The sequence below is a fragment of the Antechinus flavipes genome, chromosome 1 (genome assembly GCF_016432865.1).
Source record: "Antechinus flavipes isolate AdamAnt ecotype Samford, QLD, Australia chromosome 1, AdamAnt_v2, whole genome shotgun sequence".
NCBI lineage: Eukaryota > Metazoa > Chordata > Mammalia > Dasyuromorphia > Dasyuridae > Antechinus > Antechinus flavipes.
The window spans coordinates 660,382,227-660,405,874 of record NC_067398.1 but is presented as its reverse complement, the minus strand read 5'-3'; the positions used below and the strand labels follow the sequence as shown (position 1 = coordinate 660,405,874).

General features: G+C 37.1%; 1 protein-coding gene across 3 annotated transcripts in view; it reads left to right on the top strand.

Moving 5' to 3' along the window:
* KDM4B (lysine demethylase 4B) overlaps window positions 1-23,648 on the top strand; it is a 282,960-nt gene that overhangs the window by 64,335 nt on the left and 194,977 nt on the right. For all 3 annotated transcript variants that reach the window (XM_051971832.1, XM_051971833.1, XM_051971831.1), the window contains exons 3-5: window positions 1,385-1,560; window positions 2,715-2,829; window positions 10,217-10,410. In XM_051971832.1, the coding sequence (XP_051827792.1) occupies window positions 1,385-1,560; window positions 2,715-2,829; window positions 10,217-10,410 (485 nt within the window). The remainder of the gene's footprint in view (window positions 1-1,384; window positions 1,561-2,714; window positions 2,830-10,216; window positions 10,411-23,648) is intronic.

Sequence of the window (23,648 nt, the reverse complement as noted above, 5' to 3'; positions counted from 1 at the left end):
TAGGGACATGACAGTATAGAGAAATAGCAGGCTCTTTGTGATTTCAAGCAGTTGTGATGATAATATGTGTATCTATAATGCTTTCATATTTACTAGATTATAAGCTTCTTGAGGACCAAGAAAATATCTTATTCATCTTTGTTTTTTTCCCTTGGCATATGACAAAAGGGGTCTGGACATATTGTTTGTTTTGTAGTAAATTTAATTGAGTACTTTTAAGTAAACCTGTTATCATTGGCAAGTACTTGTCTAGTTCCCTGGAGAGCGGTTTTTCCTTTTTTTTCTAGTTTCTGAAGCTGGAATAAACTATCGTCTAACATGAGACACACTGACTTTTTTTAGCATTGTTTTCAGTACTAAATATTGGGCATTCAAAGCCTTTCATAACTAAACCCTCTCCACTTTTCCAGTCTTTTTAAACCTTACATGTACTCTTTATTGTGCTACTACTGGCCTCCTGGCTGTCCCATGAATAAGATACTTTATTTCCTGACTCAGGGCATTTTCTTCACATATATACATATAACACATATAGCATCCCTTGGATGTTCTTCTTCCTCATCTGACTTCCTTCAAGTTCCAGCTAAAATCCCATTTATTTTATTTTATTTTTTAATAGGAAACCTTTCTCAACCCCTCTGTTAAGTTATTTCCTATTTATTCTTGTTAAGCACTTTTCAGGGCTACTCACTCACTTGTCATATTTACCTTCCATCCAACTCTTAGCTGTGGCTCCAAGAAGCTAGAGCATGTGCAGTGGCCACACTCTGGTAAAACAGGCTAAACTAGGTTGAAAGTAACTGACAGGCCCGTCCATGAGTTAGGGGGATGTCCTATTCCAGGCATGTGAAATCTTCTTCCACTGAAATGGGTGGAGAACAGTGACCCTGAAAATGTCTGAAGCAAGCTTTGTGGAGTACTTAGAACTTTACCAACAATGATATCCACTTCATCCTGGGCCATCACCACACATCTAGACTTTTGTCCTGCAACTGGACTCTGGAAGAGAGAGATTTGATGACTTTGCAAAACTTCAGTGCAACTCTGACTTAACCTATTGAACTAATGTTAAGGTACAAGACAGCACATCACCTTCAAAATGAAGGACAAACAGCAGATTTATTCCATTTTTGATTTGTTTGTATGTGACTGTACTTTATCTTCCCCATTAGACTGAGCTCCTTGAGAACAATGATTGTCTTTTACTTTCTTTTCTATCTTTTGTACTTAGCGTGATGACTAGTGCATAGTAGACACCTGCAGTTTATTAGTTGGTTTTCAGATGTAAAGAAAGTGATGATCACTTACTCTTCTATTTAGGGTAACATGATCATTTCTGCATTTTTCATCTGGATTTATTTTGATTTTCTTTTGCCTCTTTTAGGTGATCCCACCCAAGGAGTGGAAACCTAGGAAAACTTATGATGACATTGATGACATGGTGATTCCAGCTCCTATTCAGCAGGTGGTGACAGGACAATCTGGTTTATTTACCCAGTATAACATACAGAAGAAACCCATGACAGTAGGAGATTATCGGCGTTTGGCCAATAGTGAAAAGTACGTTAACCAACCCAGAGATTTATTATGAGCATTTCCCTTTTCATGGGGTAGCAAGGAAATTGTGAGGGTAATTAACTAGTTGTATGTTCATTAATTGAACATGAATCTCCACATTTTAGGGTTGGATGGAATGGATTCAAATCCCATTTGTGATTATGTGCTTCAGTATGGGTAGGTGTTAGGCCAAAAAAAAAAAAAGTCAAACCCATTTTCTTATAGAACTTGGGCTCTGCTGATATAGTCTTTGAGAAAGGAGAGAGCATTTCTAACATAATGAGATGACAGTAGTGGCAATGATTGAATCATAAGAAAAGTAGGGACATTTGAATTCATATATTATCTTTCATTTCTCTGACCAAGGCTCAATATGTACAATTACTTTGGTTCTTTTTCATGACAGGACTGAACAAAACCATTCTGTAGTCAGATATTTGAAAGTGTATCATATAGAAAGAGCAGATGTAATGTAGCTACAAAGGGCAGAGCATAGCCTGAACTTTCTAATAACTAGAGCTAGCTAGCAAGGTTACTTTGAACAATAGAATGGACTTCTTTGAAAAATAATGAGCTCTCCCTCACTGGAAATGTTTAAGGAGAAGCTTAATGATCACTCATCAGTGATGTTGTGCAGGTCATTCTGATACTGTTGCGAGGTTTGCCTAGGTCATAGGATCCATAGGATTTAGCATGGAAAAGGCTCAATGAAGTCATCTAGTCCAACTCCTCAATGTACTGATGAGCAAGCAGAATCGTCAAGAGATTTGAGTGACGTCTCAAGGGTCACACTGAGACTAAATAACAAGTTCAGGGTATGAACTCAGGATCTATAATTCAGATGCCAGGGTTTTTGCTTCTATATTATGAGGGTTTGGTGGTATAAGACCCAATGGCATATCTTATCCGAGAATGTGTTGACAGTGGTCTGAACTTGCCCCCCATCTGTCTGCTTACAAACATGAGAGTCCTCTGATAGGACATGATGGTAACTTTGTCAGGGAGAATTGAAGATTTGTGGAGAAGTTAATTGCAAATTTAGCTTATGGATTCCTAAAGGGCTACTTTCAGGAATGTATGTGGGAATTACAGGTGGATGGTATTGAAGACAGACACTTTGAGGCTTGATGATTCTTTTATTGGTTCTATTTCATTAGGTATTGTACTCCTCGACACCAAGACTTTGAAGATCTGGAGCGTAAATACTGGAAGAACCTGACTTTTGTATCTCCAATTTATGGAGCTGATATCAGTGGTTCTTTATATGATGCTGTAAGTGTTTTATATAAATCATTTCCAATATCTTGAGCTACTGCACAGATATATTTTGTTTTAAGTTAGGTTTCCAACTGGTTAGTTATAAATTATTGGTTTATGTCCAGGTTATACCACTCAGTAGCTGATATAAATCCCTTCTTTCTCTCCTTCCCCATTCCGAGAGAGAAGGCTTATTTTTATGATCTCTCCATTGCCTTTACCTGCTTTAAAAAGAAACAAAACAAACAAACAAACAAACAAAAAACAAAAGAAAGCAAACCCAGTTAACAAGTATTTATTCTGTACCTTCATTCAATTACCTCTCTGTCAATTGGTGAGGCAGTGTATCTCTTTGAGGTTCTTTGGAATAGTGTTTGGTCACTTGGTCAGTAAACATTTTTTAGGCATCTACCATGTGCCAGGCACTGTGTTAAGCACTGGGGATAAGATATGAAAAGACAAACTCTGCCTTCAAGGAAGTTAGTCTAACATGGGAGACAACATAGCAAAGGAAGCTGAAGGGGATAGGAGGGTGAAGGTACTGACTGGCAGGAGGGACTGGATAGGAAATAACCTAGGTCCTGTTCTTAAATGGTGATTCTGGGAGAGTTCTTCTCTATTCACCCTCTCCATTCAGAAAGAAGGGGCTTCCTGAGGAAGATGGTATTGATGAAGGGTCTGTCCTAATGCTGAGATGATCTTGCAGAATGAAGAAGTTCTAGGGCAAAAGGAGCTCCAGAACAGTGCAGTCAGCTGGGAAATAGGGGGAGAAATGCAACAAACATTCATTAAATGCATTAAATAGCTCTGAAAGGGGGAAAGTTAGGGCAGATAACCTTGCACAATAGTATTCCATCACAATCACATACCACAATTTTTTTAGCCATTTCCCAACTGATACACATTCCTTCAATTTCCAATTCTTTGCTACCATAGAAAGAGTTTCTATAAATACTTTTGTACAGATATGGTCCTTTTCCTTTTTCTTTGATCTCTTTGGGATATAGATTTAGTAATGGTATTTCTGGGTCAAAGGATATACCCATTTTCAAATTGATTTCTAGAATGGTTGGACCAGTTCTCAGCTTCACTGACAACTGTGTAGTGTCCCTATTTTTCCACATACTCTTCAGCATTTGTCATTTTTCTTTTTTTCTGGCTTTTCATACACATTTTGCTTTGCTTTATAGGTACTCCATTTATTTTATTAGAGAAGTATTCAAGTCCACAATTAAACATTTTTTTGTAATATTTGAGTTGTGGAGAATGTTTGTAGTTGGTGTTCATTTATTTCAGTTGTATCCAACTCATTTGTGATCCCAATTGAGTTTTTTTTTTTTTTTGACAAAGATACTAGTTAGAGTGGTTTGCCATTTCCTTCTCTAGCTCATTTTACAGATGAGGAAACTGACAGGATGAAGTGACTTGCTCAGTGTCACCCAACTAGTAAGTATCTGAAGTCAGATTTGAACTTGGGAAGATGAGTTTTCTGACTTTGGGCCTGGCACTCTATCCATTGTGTACCTAGCTGCATTGCAAAATATTATATTATAAGCTATAATAATAATAAATTGAATTTATATAGTTGTGGTTTGCAAAGTATTTTACAAGATCTCATTTGTACCTGTGAGATGGGAGAGCGCAAATCTAATCATCACTATTTTACAGACGCTAAAAGAGAAGGGAAGAGCCAAACAGTAGTTACACATATACCAAGGAACTTGTTCTAGAATTGAGTTCTCGTAGTTCACTTCTGTAACTGTGGCCACTAGTTTGAGTAAATCACTTTTTCTCTGGTTCACAATTCCTTCAGAAAAGGAAGACTTGAAAATAGTTGATCTCTTAAATGATAAAATTTGTGATTATTTTCTCAACAGTCCAAAATTGAAGCTTGCCATGAATATAATATTTTTCAATAATGATAAATAATAAATGGTTATTTATAAAATAATCCAATTAATTAGCTAAATTAAATTAATAAAAGAGTAATAATGCATATGTTATGCTTATATTCCAAGCACTTTGTTCTCACTGCTGCTTGGCAAAAATCTGAAGGTGGGGGTTTGGAAATTTCACAGTTTTCCTAGGTCCTTATCCGAAAAGGGTCTAAACTATTTAGATACACATGTATCTATCAGGAGCATAGCGGGAAATGAACTTTTGATCTCCTGGTTATTAGCATTTGAGATTTACGTTTAAAGTCACTTTACATTTAAAGTCAATTTTTTCCCCAACTTTTTCAGCTTAGCTAATATTTAATTTAAGAAATGTCTCCTGAGTACATAGCATATACAAAGTTAAGATAAGGTCCCTGTCTTGAAGCTCAGAAGAAGCTTTTTAGAAGGCAGAAATGAATGTAAATGTTGGTGGCCTGTGGAACATTGTGTAGAGAATATTCTGAACTCTAGGCTGCAGTAAGTAAGAGACCCTCTCTTTGTGATAGCTGTGTGCTTTCCTTATCTGTGAAGGTTTGTACATTCCAGGCTAAACTAGGTCTTTTTGTTTATGTTGGATTTCCAGCCATTCTGAAGCCATTCTTCTATTTTGACAGCTAGAATCAGATTATATTATTAAATGAAGTGCTCTTATATACTTATATAAAATGTACAGAGTAAACACTTGGAGTAGGAGTAGTTGTTTATATTGAGTTGTGAAAAGCAACAAGTTCTGTGTGTTTAGAATATGTTTATAAAAAATTTAAGAAAGGATACCAAATTCTTATCCATAGCTTGGCCTAAATTTATTACAGAAGTATAGACAAGTATAGACAAGTTGATTGTCAGGTGAACTCAAAGGGAAATTCTCATTATCCAGAAGGATCCTCTGGGATATAGTGGCATTCAGGGTGAGCTTTCATACAGAGGTTTATAACTTATTCATCGATCTTGTTTTTAAATGTATTTTGACAATTGTTTTTCAGGATATCCTGTGATTTTATTTTATATATTTAAAAACATAATGGTGAAGATGGGGGTTTTCCAGGCTTGGCTAGCCTTCTAAAAGGCACCATGACACCATGCTTAAAAGGTATGCAGATTTTAAGACAGCATGAGCAAAGGAGTGAAAGGCATGGAAGATTCAGAGGATGTTTGGGGGAACAGAGATTTGTCCCATTTAGAGCATGGAATATAGGAAGTAGAGTAATAGGAGATGAGGTTGGAAGGAGGGGAGAAAAGGGCTTGTTTGTGAAATGTTTTGAAATAGTGAACCATTAAATTTTCTTTGGCCAAGACATTCTACGAGATTTATGCAGAAGATAGCATGGGGTGGTATGGAAGGGAGATTGTGAGGCATCAAACAGTTTTCAGCATTCACCCTTGCAAAACATTATGTTCCATATTTTTCTCTCTTCCTCCCTTAGACATCAAGTATCCAGTATACTTAAATATGTGCAGTTCTATACATATTTCCACAATTTTCATGCTGCACAAAAAACTCAGATCAAAAGGGGGGAAAATGAGAAAAAAAAATTAAACAGCAACAAAATGGATGAAAATATTATGTTGTGATCCACATTTAGTTCCCATAGATCTCTCTCTGGAGGCAGATGGCTCTCTCAAGTCTATTGGAATTGGCCTGAATCATGTCCATCACAGTTGTTCATCACATAATCTTATTGTTGCTGTGTACAATATTCTCTTGGTTCTGTTCACTTCACTTAGCATCAATTCATGTAAGTCTGATCTGAATCTGAATAAAATTCTGAAATCATCCTGATGATCGTTTCTAACAAAACAATAACATTTCATAACATTCATATATTGCAACTTATACAGCCATTCCCCAACTGTTGGACATCCGCTCAGTTTCCAATTTCTTGCCACTACAAAAATGGCTGCTACAAACATTTTTGGATCAAAGGGTATGCATAGTTTGATAGCCCTTTGAGCATAGTTCCAAATTGCTCTCCAAAATGGTTGGATCAGTTCACAACTCCACCAACAATGTATTAATGTCCCAGTTTTCCCACATCCTTTCCAATATTTATCTTTATCTTTTCCTGTCATCTTAGCCATTTTGAAAGGTGTGAATTGGTAAGAGGCCTTTGAAGTGAAATTTAGGGGGTGGAATATTGAGTCATTCTGTTTTTCCATATCATTATTTCTGTAAAATAGAGATCCTGGCTAATGTCTGCATTGCAAGAATAGCATAGGAGTGTCAGATAAGGTTGAATGCTGAATAAGAACTTTGAAACAAAGGTATTTTCTCAATTCAGCCTTACCAGAATGCCATACTTCTCTCCTCCCCTTCGCCTCCCCCCCCTCCCCCTCCCCCGTATGTCTTTTATTTTGTAAGAAATTAGTGTGCTTTATTCCTTTAGGAAAACTGTAGCCTTTGTTATTAGTTAAGGCTTATCATATATTAGTCCCTTTCATGCATTTTATGGTTCTGTCTTGTTTTTTCTCACAAAAACATTTCATCTCCTGTTACTTTGACTTTATACTACTAACTCCTCTATGTCTGGAAATCCTATCTTCCTTTAAAACATAGCATAGGCACCACCTGCCTTATGAAGGCTCTCCTGATCTCCCCCACTCCTAGTATTTTCCCTTTCAAACTACCTTGTGTTTAATTACTTTGCATATACTTGTATTTATTAACTTTTTGTTGTATCTGTACATATGTACCGTCCAAGTACAATATGTACTTGTTGACTTTTCCTTTAGATTATAAACTCATTTTAAGTAGAGATTGTTTCATTTTTTTGTACTTATTCCTAGTGTGTCTACCACAGTGCCTTGCACCTAGAACGTGATTAATAAATTTTTGTTGTTACTGACATTTCTGTCTAGATATACTTAATCAAGTACAGCATGTCCAAAACAAAGTCCCCTCCCTTCTTCAAACTTCTCTATGTCTGTGGAATGTATTATTCTGTTGCTAGTTAACCGGGTTTGCAACATCAGAGTTATCCTTGGAACTTCTTGCTCCCAAGTCATACCAGTTTTATTTTCATGACTTAGCCTCCTCCATCTTTTTGTTTCTCCACTCATGATCATTAATTACTCTGATTCAGGTCCTCATCACCTTTTGCCTAGAATATTACAATAATTTTCCAATTGGTTTTCATGCACTAATGCATTTTTTTTAAAAAAAATATTTTAACATTTTTATTTAAAGTTTTGAGTTCCACATTCTGTCTTTATCTCCTTCCTTTTGCTCCTCTGCTCCTTGAGACAGTATGCAATCAGATATAGGTTTTATATATATATGCAATTATACAAAATATTTCCAATGTCATGCCTTGGTCTGTGTATTAATCACTTCTTTTGTGAAGACAGATAGTATGTTTCATCATTAGCCCTTTGGGATTTTTCTGGATCATTGTATTGTTGAGAATAGCTAAGTCATTCACAATTCTTTATCCTACCTACATTGTTACTGTCATTGTGTATATGTTTCTCTTGGTTTTTTTCTCTTTACTTTGCATCAGTTCATGTAAGTCTTTCTAGGTTTTTCTGAAAGCATCCTGCTTGTTATTTCTTATAATATTCTATCATTATTATTATATCACACATTGTTTAGCCATTCATCCATCCATCCTTGATTTCCAATTCTAAACACTTCAAAAAAAGCTGCTGTAAATATCTTCTGTAGTGTTCTTTTTCCTTTTGTTGGATGTCTTTGTAATATAGTCTGAGCAGTGTGGTAGTGCTGGATCACAGTTTTATAGCCCTTTGAGCATAGTTCCAAACTGCTTTCCAGAATAATTGGATTAATTCCCATCTCTACCAGCATTCATTAATCCATTCTTGATAGAGTTGCTCAATTAATCTTCTAAGGCACCGTGTTCTAGAAGCTTCAATGTGCTTCCTATTTGTTGTTATTGTTCAGTGGTTTTTCAGTCTGGTGTTTTAGTTGTATCCCTCTTTTTATGAGTCTATTTAGAGTTTTCTTGGCAGAGATATTGGGGTGGTTTGCCATTTTATAGAGGAGGAAACTGAGGTAAACAAGATGAAATGACTTATTCAGGTCACCCTGCTAGTAAATGTCTGAGGCCAGATCTGAACTCAGGATGAGGAGTCTTCATGACTATAGGCCAGGTACTCTGTCTACTTCACCTTTTAACTAAGAGAGAGCCCACTGTGTCAGTAGCTGCTTTTCTCCCTCTTATTTTTATTTTATTTTATTTTTTTTAATTTTTTATTTATTTATTTTATTTTTATTAGATTTTTTTTTTTTTTTAATCTCCCTCTTATTTTTAAGAGAAAATGAATGCTCCTCACCATGGCTCCTAAAGCCTGACTCCAGGTGACTTTCAAGGCTTAGTTCACTCTGCTTCCTTTCTCACATATACCAAGTGAAACCATTTCACTGTTCTTTTGAGTTGAGAATCCTCCTTCTTCCTCTCCTTATTCCACTCCAGTTTCACAAGCATCTCCCATGCTTGGAATTCATTCTCTCCTCATCTCTGCCTTCTGGAATCCTTGGCTGCTTTAAAGGCTGTCTGATCTCATTATCTCTTACAGAATCTCTTTACTGCTCTCCCTCTTTCCTCCAATTCTCTCATATTTGCTTATGTAGTGTAAGTATTACATGGAGGTTGTGTGATTATGCTTGGTGTTGAAACAAGTTAGCAAGGATTGATAAAGCATTTACTATGCCCAAGCCCTGGATTATACTAAGCTGGGGAATATAGATATGGATAGAAAGAAAGGCATTCTCTGCTCTTAGGGAGTTGAAATTTTAGTGGGAGAAGATAGTACCTCTGGGGAAAGAGGAAGAAAGGAGACCGTGAGAGAAGATACCTGCTCAAAGACCAGAGGATCTACAGGGCAGCCCTTAGAAGGAATGAAAGTGTGGCTGGCATGGGCAGAACTAGCCAGGCTGGGAAAGGATTGAGGAGCCTGTTGTATCTCGAGTAAAGAGGCTGCTATGGAGAAGATCTGAATAGTAAGAATCCAGCAAGACCTTCATGAAGCTCTTGCTCTCAGGCAATTCCCAAGATTTATCCACTAAGTCACAGAATTTCCTGGGGAGGGAAGATTATTTATAGGTTCTAAATGTTGTGTAGCTATATGTGCCCTTCTCATTAGAATACAAGCTCCATACTGGCATACTGCTGTTCATTTTTGGTTTTTTTTATTCCCAGGACTTAGGACATTGCTGTGCACATAATAGGTGCTTTAAAACTACTTGACATGACTACATATGATGATAAAGTAGATGAGATTGATAGGCTCCTGCACTAGATTGGCCATTTCCTTCTACTGCCTTTTCTCTTCCATAATTTGAATGTTATTGTACCTAGCACTTTTTAATCCATAAATTAGATATGTGGGCCATGTAACATCTGAGAGAATAAATGATAGATGTTATAAAGGTAAAACCAACAAGATTTCTTAACTGAACATAACCAAAAGTCAAAGAGAATGATTTTGATTGTTTGCCCTTTCTTTAGGATGTGGAAGAATGGAATATTGGGAATTTGAATACCCTTTTGGACATGGTGGAACATGAATGTGGGATTATCATAGAAGGTGTGAACACTCCCTATCTGTACTTTGGGATGTGGAAAACCACCTTTGCTTGGCACACAGAAGACATGGATCTCTACAGTATCAATTACCTGCACTTTGGGGAGCCCAAATCATGGTAAGTGAATTGAATCTTGTATTAGTCCAGGGCCTACTACTGTTCCCAACTTCAAGAAGAATTCTGTGATTGGTAAATAAGAAGAGTAAAGTTGACTTATGTATTTGTGTCTAATTGAGTCATTATCAGCCAGGGTGGAGAGGAGTGCTAAGAGTGCAATCCCATTGATGGAGGAAAAGGAGATGGGAAATGGCTGCTTGCCCTACCCCTCTCCTTGATGTACATCCCCAGGCCTTCCCTTTCAGTTACTTGGCATTGTGCTGAGCATTTTACTGATGTTACCTCATGTGATTCTCACAACAAGCCTGGAAGGGAGGTGCCATTATTATCTTTATTTTAGAGTTGAGGAAAAGAGGTATAAGTTAGATGACTTGTCCAGGCTCATATCTAGGAAGTCTCTGAAATCTTACTAATTTGAGGGGCAGCTAGAGATAGCACAGTAGATACAGCATCAGCCCTGAAGTCAGGAGGACCTGAGTTCAAATTTGGTCTCAGACCCTTAACACTTCCTAGCTGTGTGACCCTGAGCAAATCATTTAACCCCAAGTGCCTTGGGGTGGGGGGGAATCTTAACTGATTGTGAGGCTCATTATTCCACTCACTGTCCTACCTAGGTTTTTCTAGGTGGCATGTTAGATAGTGCTATTGCAATCATAATAAACCCTATCCTGGCCACAATTTTAGTGTGGAAAATCTAGCATGTCAGACGGTGCTCTTTTGAATCTGGCATCAGTCTGCATTTCTAACTTTTGACACCAAAATTATTGAATGTCATCTGTGGCAATTTCATCCGTTATTGTTAGTGTAGACCACCCATTGATGAATGAAAAAACATTATTAATAATAATAATATGTTATAGTAGTAATATGTTATTATTAAGCTTGCTCTATGCCCAAGCATTGGAGATACAGCTAATATAGAAAGTCCTTTTTAAGGAGCTTATGGATAATACAGATATGGCACTAGTGGCCAGGGAGAATGATTTGGGCCTAAGAAGACACAAGAGAAATGGTAAGAAGAATCATCTGGCTTTGACTGGTGCTTTCTCCATAAGCAGTGGTACTTCTGATTTGTTTACATTTTCTAGACACCTGGACAGGTGGCTGAGGTTGACCTAGAGATGATAAACTTCAAGATGGGAACCGGATCATGCAGTAACCTAGTTGAGAGTGGTAGGATGATCCCATCTGGGAGTGAGAACATATACATTTGTAGAATCTGCTTATGGACCCTTTTCTACTATGCAGCCATCCCTCCAAACCTCACAGAAATGCATCTGCATTCAGGTGTTTTTGAAACTAGCCTCTAAATGACCTGTCTTTTTCCCTTACTCTGCCCCTATCTCTGTACTTTCATTGCCTTACTTTTACCTCTCAGTACTGACACTTACTTACCCTTCTTTTGTCTTGGTCTTCCTTCTTTTTCATCTCCCTTCCATCTGTTTTCCTTCCTTTGTGTGCCCAGTTCTGTGACCTTTATGAGCATTTATTTTCTCCTTGTTAGTTGTTCTCCACGCTACTCCCTCCTGTAAGATGATTAGATGTCAATTAACAGGATCTTTACAACCTGTAACCCAGACCTTCCCAAGAGAATATTAAAGGGTGCAGATGATGTTGGGTTTGGTGAAATACTAATTATCTGTGTTATTTATTGAACTTAAGTTGTTGGCAAGTGGGTTAATGCACAAATCACATAAACCACAAGGAGGAAATTGTCTTCCTTGCTCTTTTATCTGTTTTAAGATGGTCATCTCTTCTGCAATCATCGAGGCATCATTTTAGGAATATGATCATCCCAGAAGTTTCTGTTCTTCCTACTTTCATCGACTGTATATAGACAGCTTGGGAAAGGGACATTGGCTATTGGGATCTTGACACTGTGTACTGCTTTTTTTCTCTCACAACTCGGCTGACCTGCCTCCTGGATTGTATAATATCAGCATCGGTAGGGGAGTTTGGTGGCCAGGTTAGAGTGACTGAGTTTGAGCATTAGTCTGAAAATGAAACAACTGTACAAAGAATGCTGCCTTGTCAGACAGGTAGATACACATTTTTGATGCTTGTTCTTTATCTGGTTTCATAATATTGAAGAAGCTTTATGCCTTCTTGTTGTTCTTCCTATGAAATGAGTGGAGGAATATTTATATAACACTTCAAAGTCATTAGGAGAAAAGTGTCATGAAGCTAATGTTATATCATTGATTTTGCAGATTCTCATGGAAAAGAACAGTGGTAGTGTGTTAATGGAAAACAAAGTGGATTCTGGTGTTGGTCCTAATACCCGCCTGATGTGTGATTTGGGGCCTTAGTTTCCTCTTATAAATTTCAAGAGGTTTAAATAAAATCATGATGGCATTATATACTCTTTTCATTTCCATGGTGCAAATGTTCATCTAAATTCATCAGATGTTTTCCCCACAACACTTGTACTAGGGGAGTGAGTGTAGATATTACTATACTTATTTTACAAGGGATGGACTGAGATTGGGGGGAGAGGGAAGGGGAAAGGGAGGAGGCTAGTGAGGGAAGGGAGGAAGGGCACACATAATGCTTGTAAGGAGCTGAGCTGATTCTTCAGGTTCTTAGCAGGCTCAGAGTAGTCCTCTACATAGCAATTCTGATAGTGACCTTTGCTTGAACTCCCAAGGCAGCCCATTTCACTTGTGGACCACATTAATGACTAGTTTTCCTTGTATCATGCTAAAGCTTTCATCCCTTGCTCCTGATTTTTTTACTCTAGGGACAGGAAGAACAAGTTTCATCCCTTTTCTATTTGAGATATTTAAATAAGTGAAAAATTCCGCCACATCCCCTCTACCCAGAGTCCTCTTTTCTATGCTAAATATCCGCAGCTCTTTAAACAGAATCTCATAAGACATGATCTTGAATCCTTTACAATGTTGGTTGCTCTCTTTTGGATGATCTGCAGCTTTATTTCTAAAAATGTTGCTCTCAGAACTCAAAATAGTTTTTGAAATGTGACTTCTCAGGTACATTTCGGTTAGATGATCTCTCTATTGCTTGACAGGATATCTCTCGGTGTAGCCTTAGTTCTCATTATCTCTTTTGCCTGCCACATTACAGTTGACTCTTTTAGTTTTTTATAGTCCACTAAAACCCTGAGATTTTTTTTCCTGAACTGCTGGTTAGCTGTCTTTACTTCTTTCCCATATTATACTTGTGAAATTTTTAAAAAATATTTTATATATATCATTACTATCTTTCATCCTTGATTCAGCCCGACATTGGATCCTGAATCTGTCATGCAATATTAGTGATCCTTGCCAGGTTCGTGTTATTTTTAAATTTCAAAAGTATCATCTATGCCTTTTGTCCAAGTTATTAATAAAATTATTAAGTAATCCAGAGCCGAAGATAACCTTGAAGCACTCCTCTTTGGGTCTGATCAGCCAGTTACAAATCTTCCAGTTTTCTAATCGCCATACATTTCTAACTGGTCCACAAGGATAATCAGACTGTCAAATATCCTGCTCAAACTTAAATTATATCACTACATTTATTTCCAGGGCATTTGATAACTAAAGCACTGCCATTTCTTTGAATGGGCTATCAGCTTCAGCATGCACCCTGAGATTATCAGTTGCACATGCAAAAATTTTCAGTGTGAAACATTTGAAACAGTCATCAAAAAATGTGTGAATACCTGTCTGATGAGGCGGCATTCCTTGTACAGTTGTTACAGCTGTTCCGTTTTCAGACTAATGTTCAAACTCGGTCACTCTAACCTGGCCACCAAACTCCCCTACCCAGGAAGCCGTTGTTACACAGTCCCGGAGGCAGGGCACTTGACTCCAGGTGTAGATGGGGCCTCGGCTCCACTAGGTGGCACCGTGGGCCCATCACAAACCTTATAAGGCCTGCTCTGTGTGCAGGAGGGAGCAGCCTCCACCCCAAGGAAGTAATGTTCAGGCTTGGCACAGGATTGTCTGCTGACTTTTGCTCCCTCATCTCGCTTATTGTCACCATCTGTCACCTGAAGCCTTTGCAGAGAAATTACTGGTGTGTTTCTTCAAGATCTTCAGGCTGGGAGAGTAGGTTTCATTCCTCATTAGCATCAAATGCTTTGGTGAGGACGGAGTCAGTTTTATCTTATTGACAATTGTATTTCCATTTATTGACAAGCAAATGTTTGATGACATTGTATCACGTGGAAAATTGCAGCCTGTTTTGATGTCATCTGTGTCCTGTCTTGGGTTAAATGTCCCTCATTTCCTTTAAGCACTCTTTCTACAAGTGGGCATGTAGAACTGAGCACAAGATGGTCTGATGAGGGCATGGTTCTTTCATGCCTAGGTTGGTTAACTGTCTCTCAGGCAAAGATTGTGTTATCTTTTTTTTTTTTTTTTAATTCTATATCATATTATTGAGATTATAGTCCATAATCCTCCCCCCTCCATTAGAAAAGCCATCTAGTTTCATTTTCCAGTTAAAATAAACACAATAACCATATTTGAGTATTTGAAGGACCATTATACAGAAACAATACAGCAGGTCTGCTTTCCTTGGTCTCAGTTGGCAGAACCAGGAACAATGGGTACTTGCTATGGAGAAGTAGACGGAGACTAGATACTAAGAAAAAACTTTCTGTCAGTTGGAATTGTGCAGAAGAGAAATGGGCTCCCTCTACAATTAGTGAGCTTTCTTCCTCACTACTGGTCTTCAGGCTTAGTTGCATGGCATTTGAATTTCTGCTCAGGTATTAGAGTAGGTGATGTTTTAGCTTCCTTACATCCTTGAAGTAGGCTAACTATGTTAACATGATAATGAGGGTACTAACAGTTGAAAAATGAGAAAGGAATGGGCCTATTTGACTAAGACTCTAGTATTAGTTTTATTTAGTAGTTTTAGAGGGCTTTAGAATCTCTATGCTCACAACATTGAGGGAGGAGAAACTAGAGAGCTTGAAGAAAATACTGTGGCAGTAACTTGTACTTTTGTTTTTATGTTCTGTGCAGTGAAATTATTTTGAACCTGGAGGGAACAGAGCATTGAAATTTATATAATACTTTTAAAAACCACAACTTTAGGAGAGTTGTAAATTATATGGAGTAGCACAGGAAAATTAGAAACTGTTTTTGCTTTGGAGGAACTCGGTTTGATCCTGTCTATGCCAGTGGACTACCCTGTAACACCTTTGGAAGTATCTGGGCAATTCAGTCCTATGCAGAATTACCACCTAGTAAGACTCAACTTCTCCCTCTCTGTGATCTAGAGCCAATCTTTAACCTTCCTATCAATGCACCTTTCTCTCTTTTTTCTGGTTTCCTGACAGTGAATTGTCCCTTCTTCACCCTCATCTCTCTCTCCCTATCCCCATCCCTGTGTGAGGAAGCAAAGACTCCCTTCTCTACCCCTAATTTCATGTACCCACTCCTTCCTTCTCAAGGGCCAGGCCTATTGTTAAGGGAAAGTTTAAAAGAAAATTTAGCTTATGTGTAAATTTGATTCATATGACTAATTAGTGGCAGTGAGGAGTGTCCCCGTTTTAAAACATTTCACTCAATATTTCTTTATTTTTAAAGTTTTTTATTATAGCTTTTTATTTACAAGTTATATGCATGGGTAGTTTTAACAGTGTTGACAATTGCCAAACCTTTTGTTCCAATTTTTCCTCTCCTTCCCCCCCATCTCCTCCCCCAGATGGCAGGTTGACCAATAAATGTTAAATATGTTGAAGTATAAATTAAATACAAAATAAGTATACATGTCCAAACAGTCAATATTTATTTCTTTAAAGAATCTTTTACAATTGTATTTTTAAAAATTAAAGCTTTTTATTTACAAAACATATGCATGCCCATGCATACTCCAAATTACCCAATTTTTCAACATTGATCCTTGCATTGCTTTGTGTTCCAAATTTTTCCCTCCTTCTCCCACTCCCTCCTCAGATGACAGGTAATCTAATACATGTTAAATATGTGAAAATATGTTGAATTCAATATATGTATACATATTTATATAGTTGTCAGTGTTGCACAAGAAAAATTGGATCTAGGGGAAAAAAACCCGAGAAGAAAAACAAAATGCAAACAAACATCAACAGAAAGTATGAAAATGCTATGTTGTGGTCCATACTCATTTCCCACAGTCCTCTCTCTGGGTGTAAATGGCTCTCTTCTTTACTGAACAATTGGAATTGGTTTGAATCATCTCCTTGTTGAAGAGAGGACGTCCATCAGAATTGATGATCATATAGTTGTTGCCATGTATAATGATCTCCTGATTCTGCTCATTTAACTCAGCATCAGTTCGTGTAAGTCTCTCCAGGCCTCTCTGAAATCATTCTATTTATCATTTCTTATAGAACAATAATGTTCCATAACATTCATATACCATAACTTACTCAGCCATTCTCCAATTAATGGGCATCCACTCCTTTTCCAGTTTCTTGCCACTACAAACAGGGCTGCCACAAACATTTTTGCACACGTGGGTCCCTTTCCCTCCTTTAGATCTCTTTAGGATATAAACGCAGTAGAAACACTGCTGAATCAAAGGGTATGCACAGTTTGATAATTTTTTGAGCATAGTAAGGAGTGCCCTTTTAAAAATGAAGCCATAAAAGTATTTATAGTTTATCCCCAAGGCAACTATGAATCACTTAAAATCAATAAAGAAATTATATGGCCAAACCTGGGCATTGGGAAAATTATTCTGGTTAGCAGAGTGACAATTTTTAATGTTCCTAGCTTTATAAAATATCATTAATTTGAATCTAATTAAATCTAAGTTCAAAATTTGTATTAATATATTTTAATTTTGACAGTTTGGCCTGTCATCCACATAGAATAAACCAAGTGGATAAAGAATATATAGATATATATTAAATACATGTAAATCCCAATTTCATTCTCCCCCTCCCTCCCAAAGCAATATTACCATGTAGGTGCACCTGGGTCTTGAAGAGAGTCAGGAATATTAAGCTTGGAATCAATGGAGAGAGAGTAGTGAACTTGCAGACCTTCTTGAGTTGTAGAACCTCTGCTTTTTTGTTTTAATCATTTCTTGTTTCTTGACAGCCCAGACTGTCCATCTTTTATTTAATCTTGTTCATCTTCATTCCAAAATGTATTCTGTTGCCCTCCTTTTTCCCTCTGTGATTAGTCTTGCCTTGCAGTAAAGATTAAAAAATGGAGGAAAAAATATTTCACTAAAAATATTGGATAAATGAATCATCCTAGATCTTTTTCTAAAAGTACTATAAAGCATCAACTATTATTTTTCAAATTAACTTTGCTTGGCTAATTGTTTAAAACTCTTTTGTGATATCTCCTCGAGTGATTTGGAGAGATTTTGTCATGTCACAAAATCAAGATCTAAAATTAAGTTTTCTGAGGTTATTTTATCTGAGAAAATTCTTATAACATTCCTATTACTTTTCTTATCAGGGAAACATTGACAGCAACTTATCTTAGAAAAGAAAGAGACACCCCAGTCTGTCACTCTCTGATGATGATAAGGAATGAGATCTATACAAGAAATCTCCAGGGATCCTAAGCACTTCATTTTAATTTTTAGTTTGAATTGACAGTGAGTCTTTTCCAGGTACCTAGTGACTGCTAACAGTTTTAAAATGGACCAGTTTTATTTCACCTCTCTTTTGCTATTTTCTGAAAAGTTCATTTTTCTGCTTCTTATAGAATGAGAAAATACTAGAACCTCTGAAGTTCTACCCTTTCTCTTTGTAAGATCCACTTGTGTGAGCCCTTTTGTCCTAGATTCAGCAGGGAATAGAAGTTCAGAGTAAAGAGTTTATACTGTTTGATTAGTGGTCAGTCTTAATTCTCATTGTTAAGACTACTGAATCCATTCTTTTTTTGTGTGGGTTAGCTCCCAAAGGTATAGTTTTTTTCTCTAGTAGTATTTCATTTTTTTTTTTTTTCAAAAACATAGAAAGATAGTTTTCAGCATTCACCTTTTTTTTTTTTTAAATAATTATAACTTTTTATTGACAGAACCCATGCCAGGGTAATTTTTTTTTTTTTTTTTTACAACATTATCCCTTGCACTCACTTCTGTTCCGATTTTTCTCCTCCTTCCCTCCACCCCATCCCCCAGATGGCAAGCAGTCCTATACATGTTAGATATGCCACAGTATATCCTAGGTACAATATCTGTGCACAGAACCAAACAGTTCTCTTGCTGCACAGGAAGAATTGGATTCAGAAGGTAAAAATAACCCAGGAAGAAAAACAAAAATGCAAACAGTTTACATTCATTTTTTTTGGTTCTTTCTTTGGATGTCCTGCTTCTGTCCATCATTGATCAATTGAAAGTGAGTTAGATCTTCTCTTTGTCAAAGAAATCCACTCCCATCAGAATACATCCTCATACAATATCGTTGTTGAAGTATGTAATAATCTCTTGGTTCTGCTCATTTCACTTAGCATCAGTTCATGTAAGTCTCTCTAAGCCTTTCTGTATTCATCCTGCTGGTCATTTCTTACAGAACTATAATATTCCATAACATTCATATACCATAATTTACTCAACCATTCTCCAATTGATGGGCATCCATTCATTTTCTAGTTTCTGGCCACTACAAACAGGGCTGCCACAAACATTTTGGCACATACAGGTCCCTTTCCCTTCTTTAGTATCTCTTTGGGGTATAAGCCCAGTAGTAGCACTGCTGGATCAAAGGATATGCACAGTTTGATGATTTTTTTGGGCATAATTCCAGATTGCTCTCCAGAATGGATTCGTTCACAACTCCACCAACAATGCATCAGTGTCCCAGTTTTCCCGCATCCTTTCCAACATTCAACATTATTTTTTCCTGTCATCTTAACCAATATGATAGGTGTGTAGTGGTATCTCAGAGTTGTCTTAATTTACATTTCTCTGATCAATAGTGATTTGGAACACTCTTTCATATGAGTGGAAATAGTTTCAATTTTGTCATCTGAAAATTGTCTGTTCGTATCCTTTGACCATTTATCAATTGGAGAATGGCTTGATTTCTTATAAATTAGAGTCAATTCTCTATATATTTTGGAAATGAGGCCTTTATCAGAACCTTTAACTGTGAAGATGTTTTCCCAGTTTGTTGCTTCCCTTCTAATCTTATTTGCATTAGTTTTGTTTGTACAGAGGCTTTTTAATTTGATGTAATCAAAATTTTCTATTTTGTGATCAATAATGGTCTCTAGTTCATCTTTGGTCACAAATTTCTTCCTCCTCCACAAGTCTGAGAGATAAACTATCCTATGTTCCTCTAATTTATTTATAATCTCATTCTTTAATTCAGCATTCACCTTTGCAAAACCTTGTATTCCAAATTTTTCACCTTCCTTCCCTTCTCTTCCCCCTCCTCTAGGCAGCAGCAATCTGATATAGGTTAAAGATGTGAGTCCACTCTTAAAACATTTTGGACAATAATCTATCTCTTTCTTTTCTAGTGATAGGTCCAGATATGGAAAATTAAATACTTGATACTCCTTATTTCAGCCTACCTTTCTAGGTTTGTTAATACATCACTCCCTTTTACTGACTGATATGGTCAGACTAGTTTTCTTGTTATTTCTCATAGATGCCATACCATTTCTTATCTCTGTGGTTTGTAAAATAGTTCCTCCATTCCTGGAATGTATATTTCCTCATCTTCAGCCCTACTGCTAGGAATTCCTAGTTCCCTTAAAGTTCAATTCAAATGGTACCTTCTGTGAGATTTTCTTAGCATTCCTCTAATTTCCTTTGTGTTTGTCCCTCTTTTGCCCCTAAAATTGCCTTGCATTTTTTCCCCTCAGTAGTACTTTATTTTTCCAAATACATGTAAAAATAGTTTTCAACATTCAATTTTGTAAAACTATGGATTCCAAATTTTTCTCTCCCTATTTCTCTCTCTACCTCCTCTCTTCCAAGATAGTAAGCAATCTGGTATAAGTTAAATATGTTCTATTGTCTTAACCATATTACAATATTTGTCATTTTGTTCAAGAAAAATCAGACCAAAAGGAAAAAAACGTAAGAAAAAACAAACAAAAAGGTGAAACTATTACTTGCAATTATTTTGCATTCACTTCAATGTATATTAGTAGAATATTAGCTCCTTTAAGACAGAAAAGGTTTAATTTTTGGATTTGGTATTCATAATACAATAGCATATTGGCATTTAGTATATCATAATACTAAGTAGATGCTTAATAAATACTTGCTGATTGATTACCCACCCACTTGAACTATTTTAATAGCCTACTGAGATATCTCTTCTTTGTTTCTTCCTTCTTTTTTTAATCCCTCCTTAATGTTTCTGCCAGACTTAACTTTCATTTATCTTTATCATCTCCTGTCACTCCTGTTCGGGACTACTAAATGGCACCCCAATTTCTCCTAAATTGTGTTTAGACTCCTTTTTCTGGCATCCCAGGGGATCATATTCATTCAACATTTATTAAGTGCTTACTATGTATATAATACCGTTTTAAGCAATGAAGACAAAGACCTTAAACAACAAACTGTCTTGATTTTACTCAAATTCCAGTACTTAGCACAGGAGCTTAATTGCCTGACTAGGTAAGGAAATGGAAGCCACTTCTCTTTTCAGATTTAATTTAGAACTGCTGTTCTCAGTATTGCATCCAAACTTGATTACAGTGTGTTCTTATATTCTGCTCTTTTATGTCTCTGTGCTTCTCCCTCCCCCTCCCCCCAACCTAGCTTATTTTCCTTTTCCCTCTTTGCCTTTTAAAAAACTTCCCATGGTGCCAGCCCTTAATGTATTTTGGAAGAATTTAATGGAAAGCGTACTACTAGTAACACCTCTCTCATGAACTTTTCCCTTTTTCTTATCTAGTAGATAAGGACTTTCTCCCCAGATCTTTCAGTATATTGTGTATTATGCATTATAAATATATATATATATATATTTTATCTCAACGCTCTCCTAACCCATAGAAAAAGAATGCAGAACAATATCTTAAAATTGACAGTTGTTTCTGAATTAAGTGATGTAGTTTGGATGGTACTTGCCTAACTCTTAACTTTAGCTGACTAAATCCAGAGTTTAGAGGGAAAGACAGTTTTGAATTAGAACTTCTTTTCCAAAGTAGCCCTCTGACTCAGACCCTTCATCTCCCTTCATCTCCCTTCATTTCCTTGGACCTGTTTCATTATCACTAAAATGAATATATTAGACTAGGTCCCAAAAGACCCTCCCTTCGTACCACAACAGTGCATGGTGGTCAATTATGAGTATTGAAGAAAAGAAATAAAGAATCCACAAACTAGATGATAAGAAGCTTCATAGTCCTAGATAGAAATTGTTGGGGTAGTTGGATCTACCCTATTTTCTTTTTGAATATTTTAAACAATATTCCTGTTGCATTGCCTAGAAATTAGAAGTGACTAGGATTTAATTAAATCAACTGAAGGTTGTTCAGAGAAAAGTGTTTCTTAGCTCTCGGCAGTCTACCTTCTCCATTGCCTAAATTACTGACAGATAAGAACATTTCCTTTGGCAGTGTAGCTAGAACAAACAGAAGCCTGGTCCAGTCCTGGGGTTATATTCCAGTGTGTCCATGGCTGAGGCCCTGGAAGATGTCAGACAGATTTTTTTTTTTTTAGCAATAAAGTCAACACTGGCACGAATTTCAGAAAAGGAGAATGTTGAGGGGTTGGCCATGGGTTGGCAGAGCTTTTCCTGTTGAACTTAACTTGTTTGTATAGATAACATTCTTTGGTGCAAAGGTAGATGTGTTGTGACAAGATGTCAAGGTTGGTTTGATAGGCCCCTGATGTGCTGTTCCCTGGAGCGTGGGGCTTGGATGCACCGGTCTCCCAAGTCTCATCCTTTCAGGATGACAGTTTGTATTAGTGACTATCAGGCTTCCCTCTCAGAAGCATCGGATCTGTTCACTGATAGTGAGCCAACCCTGTAATTTTAGATTCATGGACTAGTTTGTTTTCCTCAGTGATCAGCAGGGGGAGCTCTTGCACTTCCCAAGTCAGTTCAGCTACCTGAAGTGGCTAATAATGATGATTTCTGTTTTTCTGGCTCTACCTTTGTGGAAAATTCCCAGGTTTCTTCATCCTTTTTATAGACTATTTGGCCCTGGCAGTGCTCATCTTAGAGGCACCTCGGGGAACAGCAGCAGTGAGGAGAGTTATAAACTCTACAGTTTGGGACTCTGCTATGCAAAAGGGGAAGCATGGTGAATACTCTGCTTTTAGCTAGAGGTGGGATCAAGCTCTCCTTTTCTGGAACCTGCCACCTACGCCACAGCTGCAAGTTTCCCTTTTCCCCTGATTTCTCATTTGAGTCATTGTTACTGTTGTCATCAATGAAACACTGATTAATGTGCATGGCTTTGTGTTAGCCACTGAAGAGGATACAGAGATGAGTAGGACAGAATCACTGCCTTCAGGGAGTTTGACCAGGCCAAAAAAAAAGCAAAACCAACAAACTAAAACCAATTCCCTTCCCTCCCTCCCCCAAAACAAACCCAGTTAAACTGATGGTGTTATGTGGATGTACTCAATATGAAACAACCTTAATTACTATTTGAATCTAGAGGATGGAGACATCCCTGAGGACCCAGGGGTGAAGAAATGCGTGGCAGAGGAAGTGGGCCTTCAAGGGTCAATCAAAGGATGTAGAACTAAAAAGGATTTTAGAGGCTATCTAGTTCAAGTTCCCTTGTTTTATAATGGTAGGTGCTCCCCGCCAAAAAACTCCCAGTAACGAGTATTCCTCCCCCACCCCCATCCCAAGTCTACTTAAAGCCACCCTGTGGAAAATTCTTGTTCTTTTCTTTTTCAAACTGTATCATAGGTGGGATTTTGGCTCAGTTCAGATGAGATTCCAAGTCTTGTTCTGTATCCACTGTAATATAAAGCTTCTCCCAGGGAATTGCTTTTTTGACTAAGAAATAGCCTCTGAGCCCCAGCAATTACTATTATATGCAATGACAGAGATATAAGAATTGTTAAAGATCATCTCTTCTTCCTTCACTTTACAGATGAGGAAACTGAAGCCTAAAGGAAGCCTAAAAAACTAAATCTCTCAGGTTTTTGGAGAAAGTGTGGGTAAAGGACTTGTTTTCTGGGGTTGGTGGAACTTAAGTAGGATGGAATTTTTTTTTTAATCCCTGTATCCACTTAGAGCCTTATTAAACAAGTAATATTTTGCATCAGATAAAACTCTCAGTAAGCACATTTTTTCCTTGTGCTATGAAGTTTTCATTTGATGCCTTTTGTTTTTACATGCTTTGACT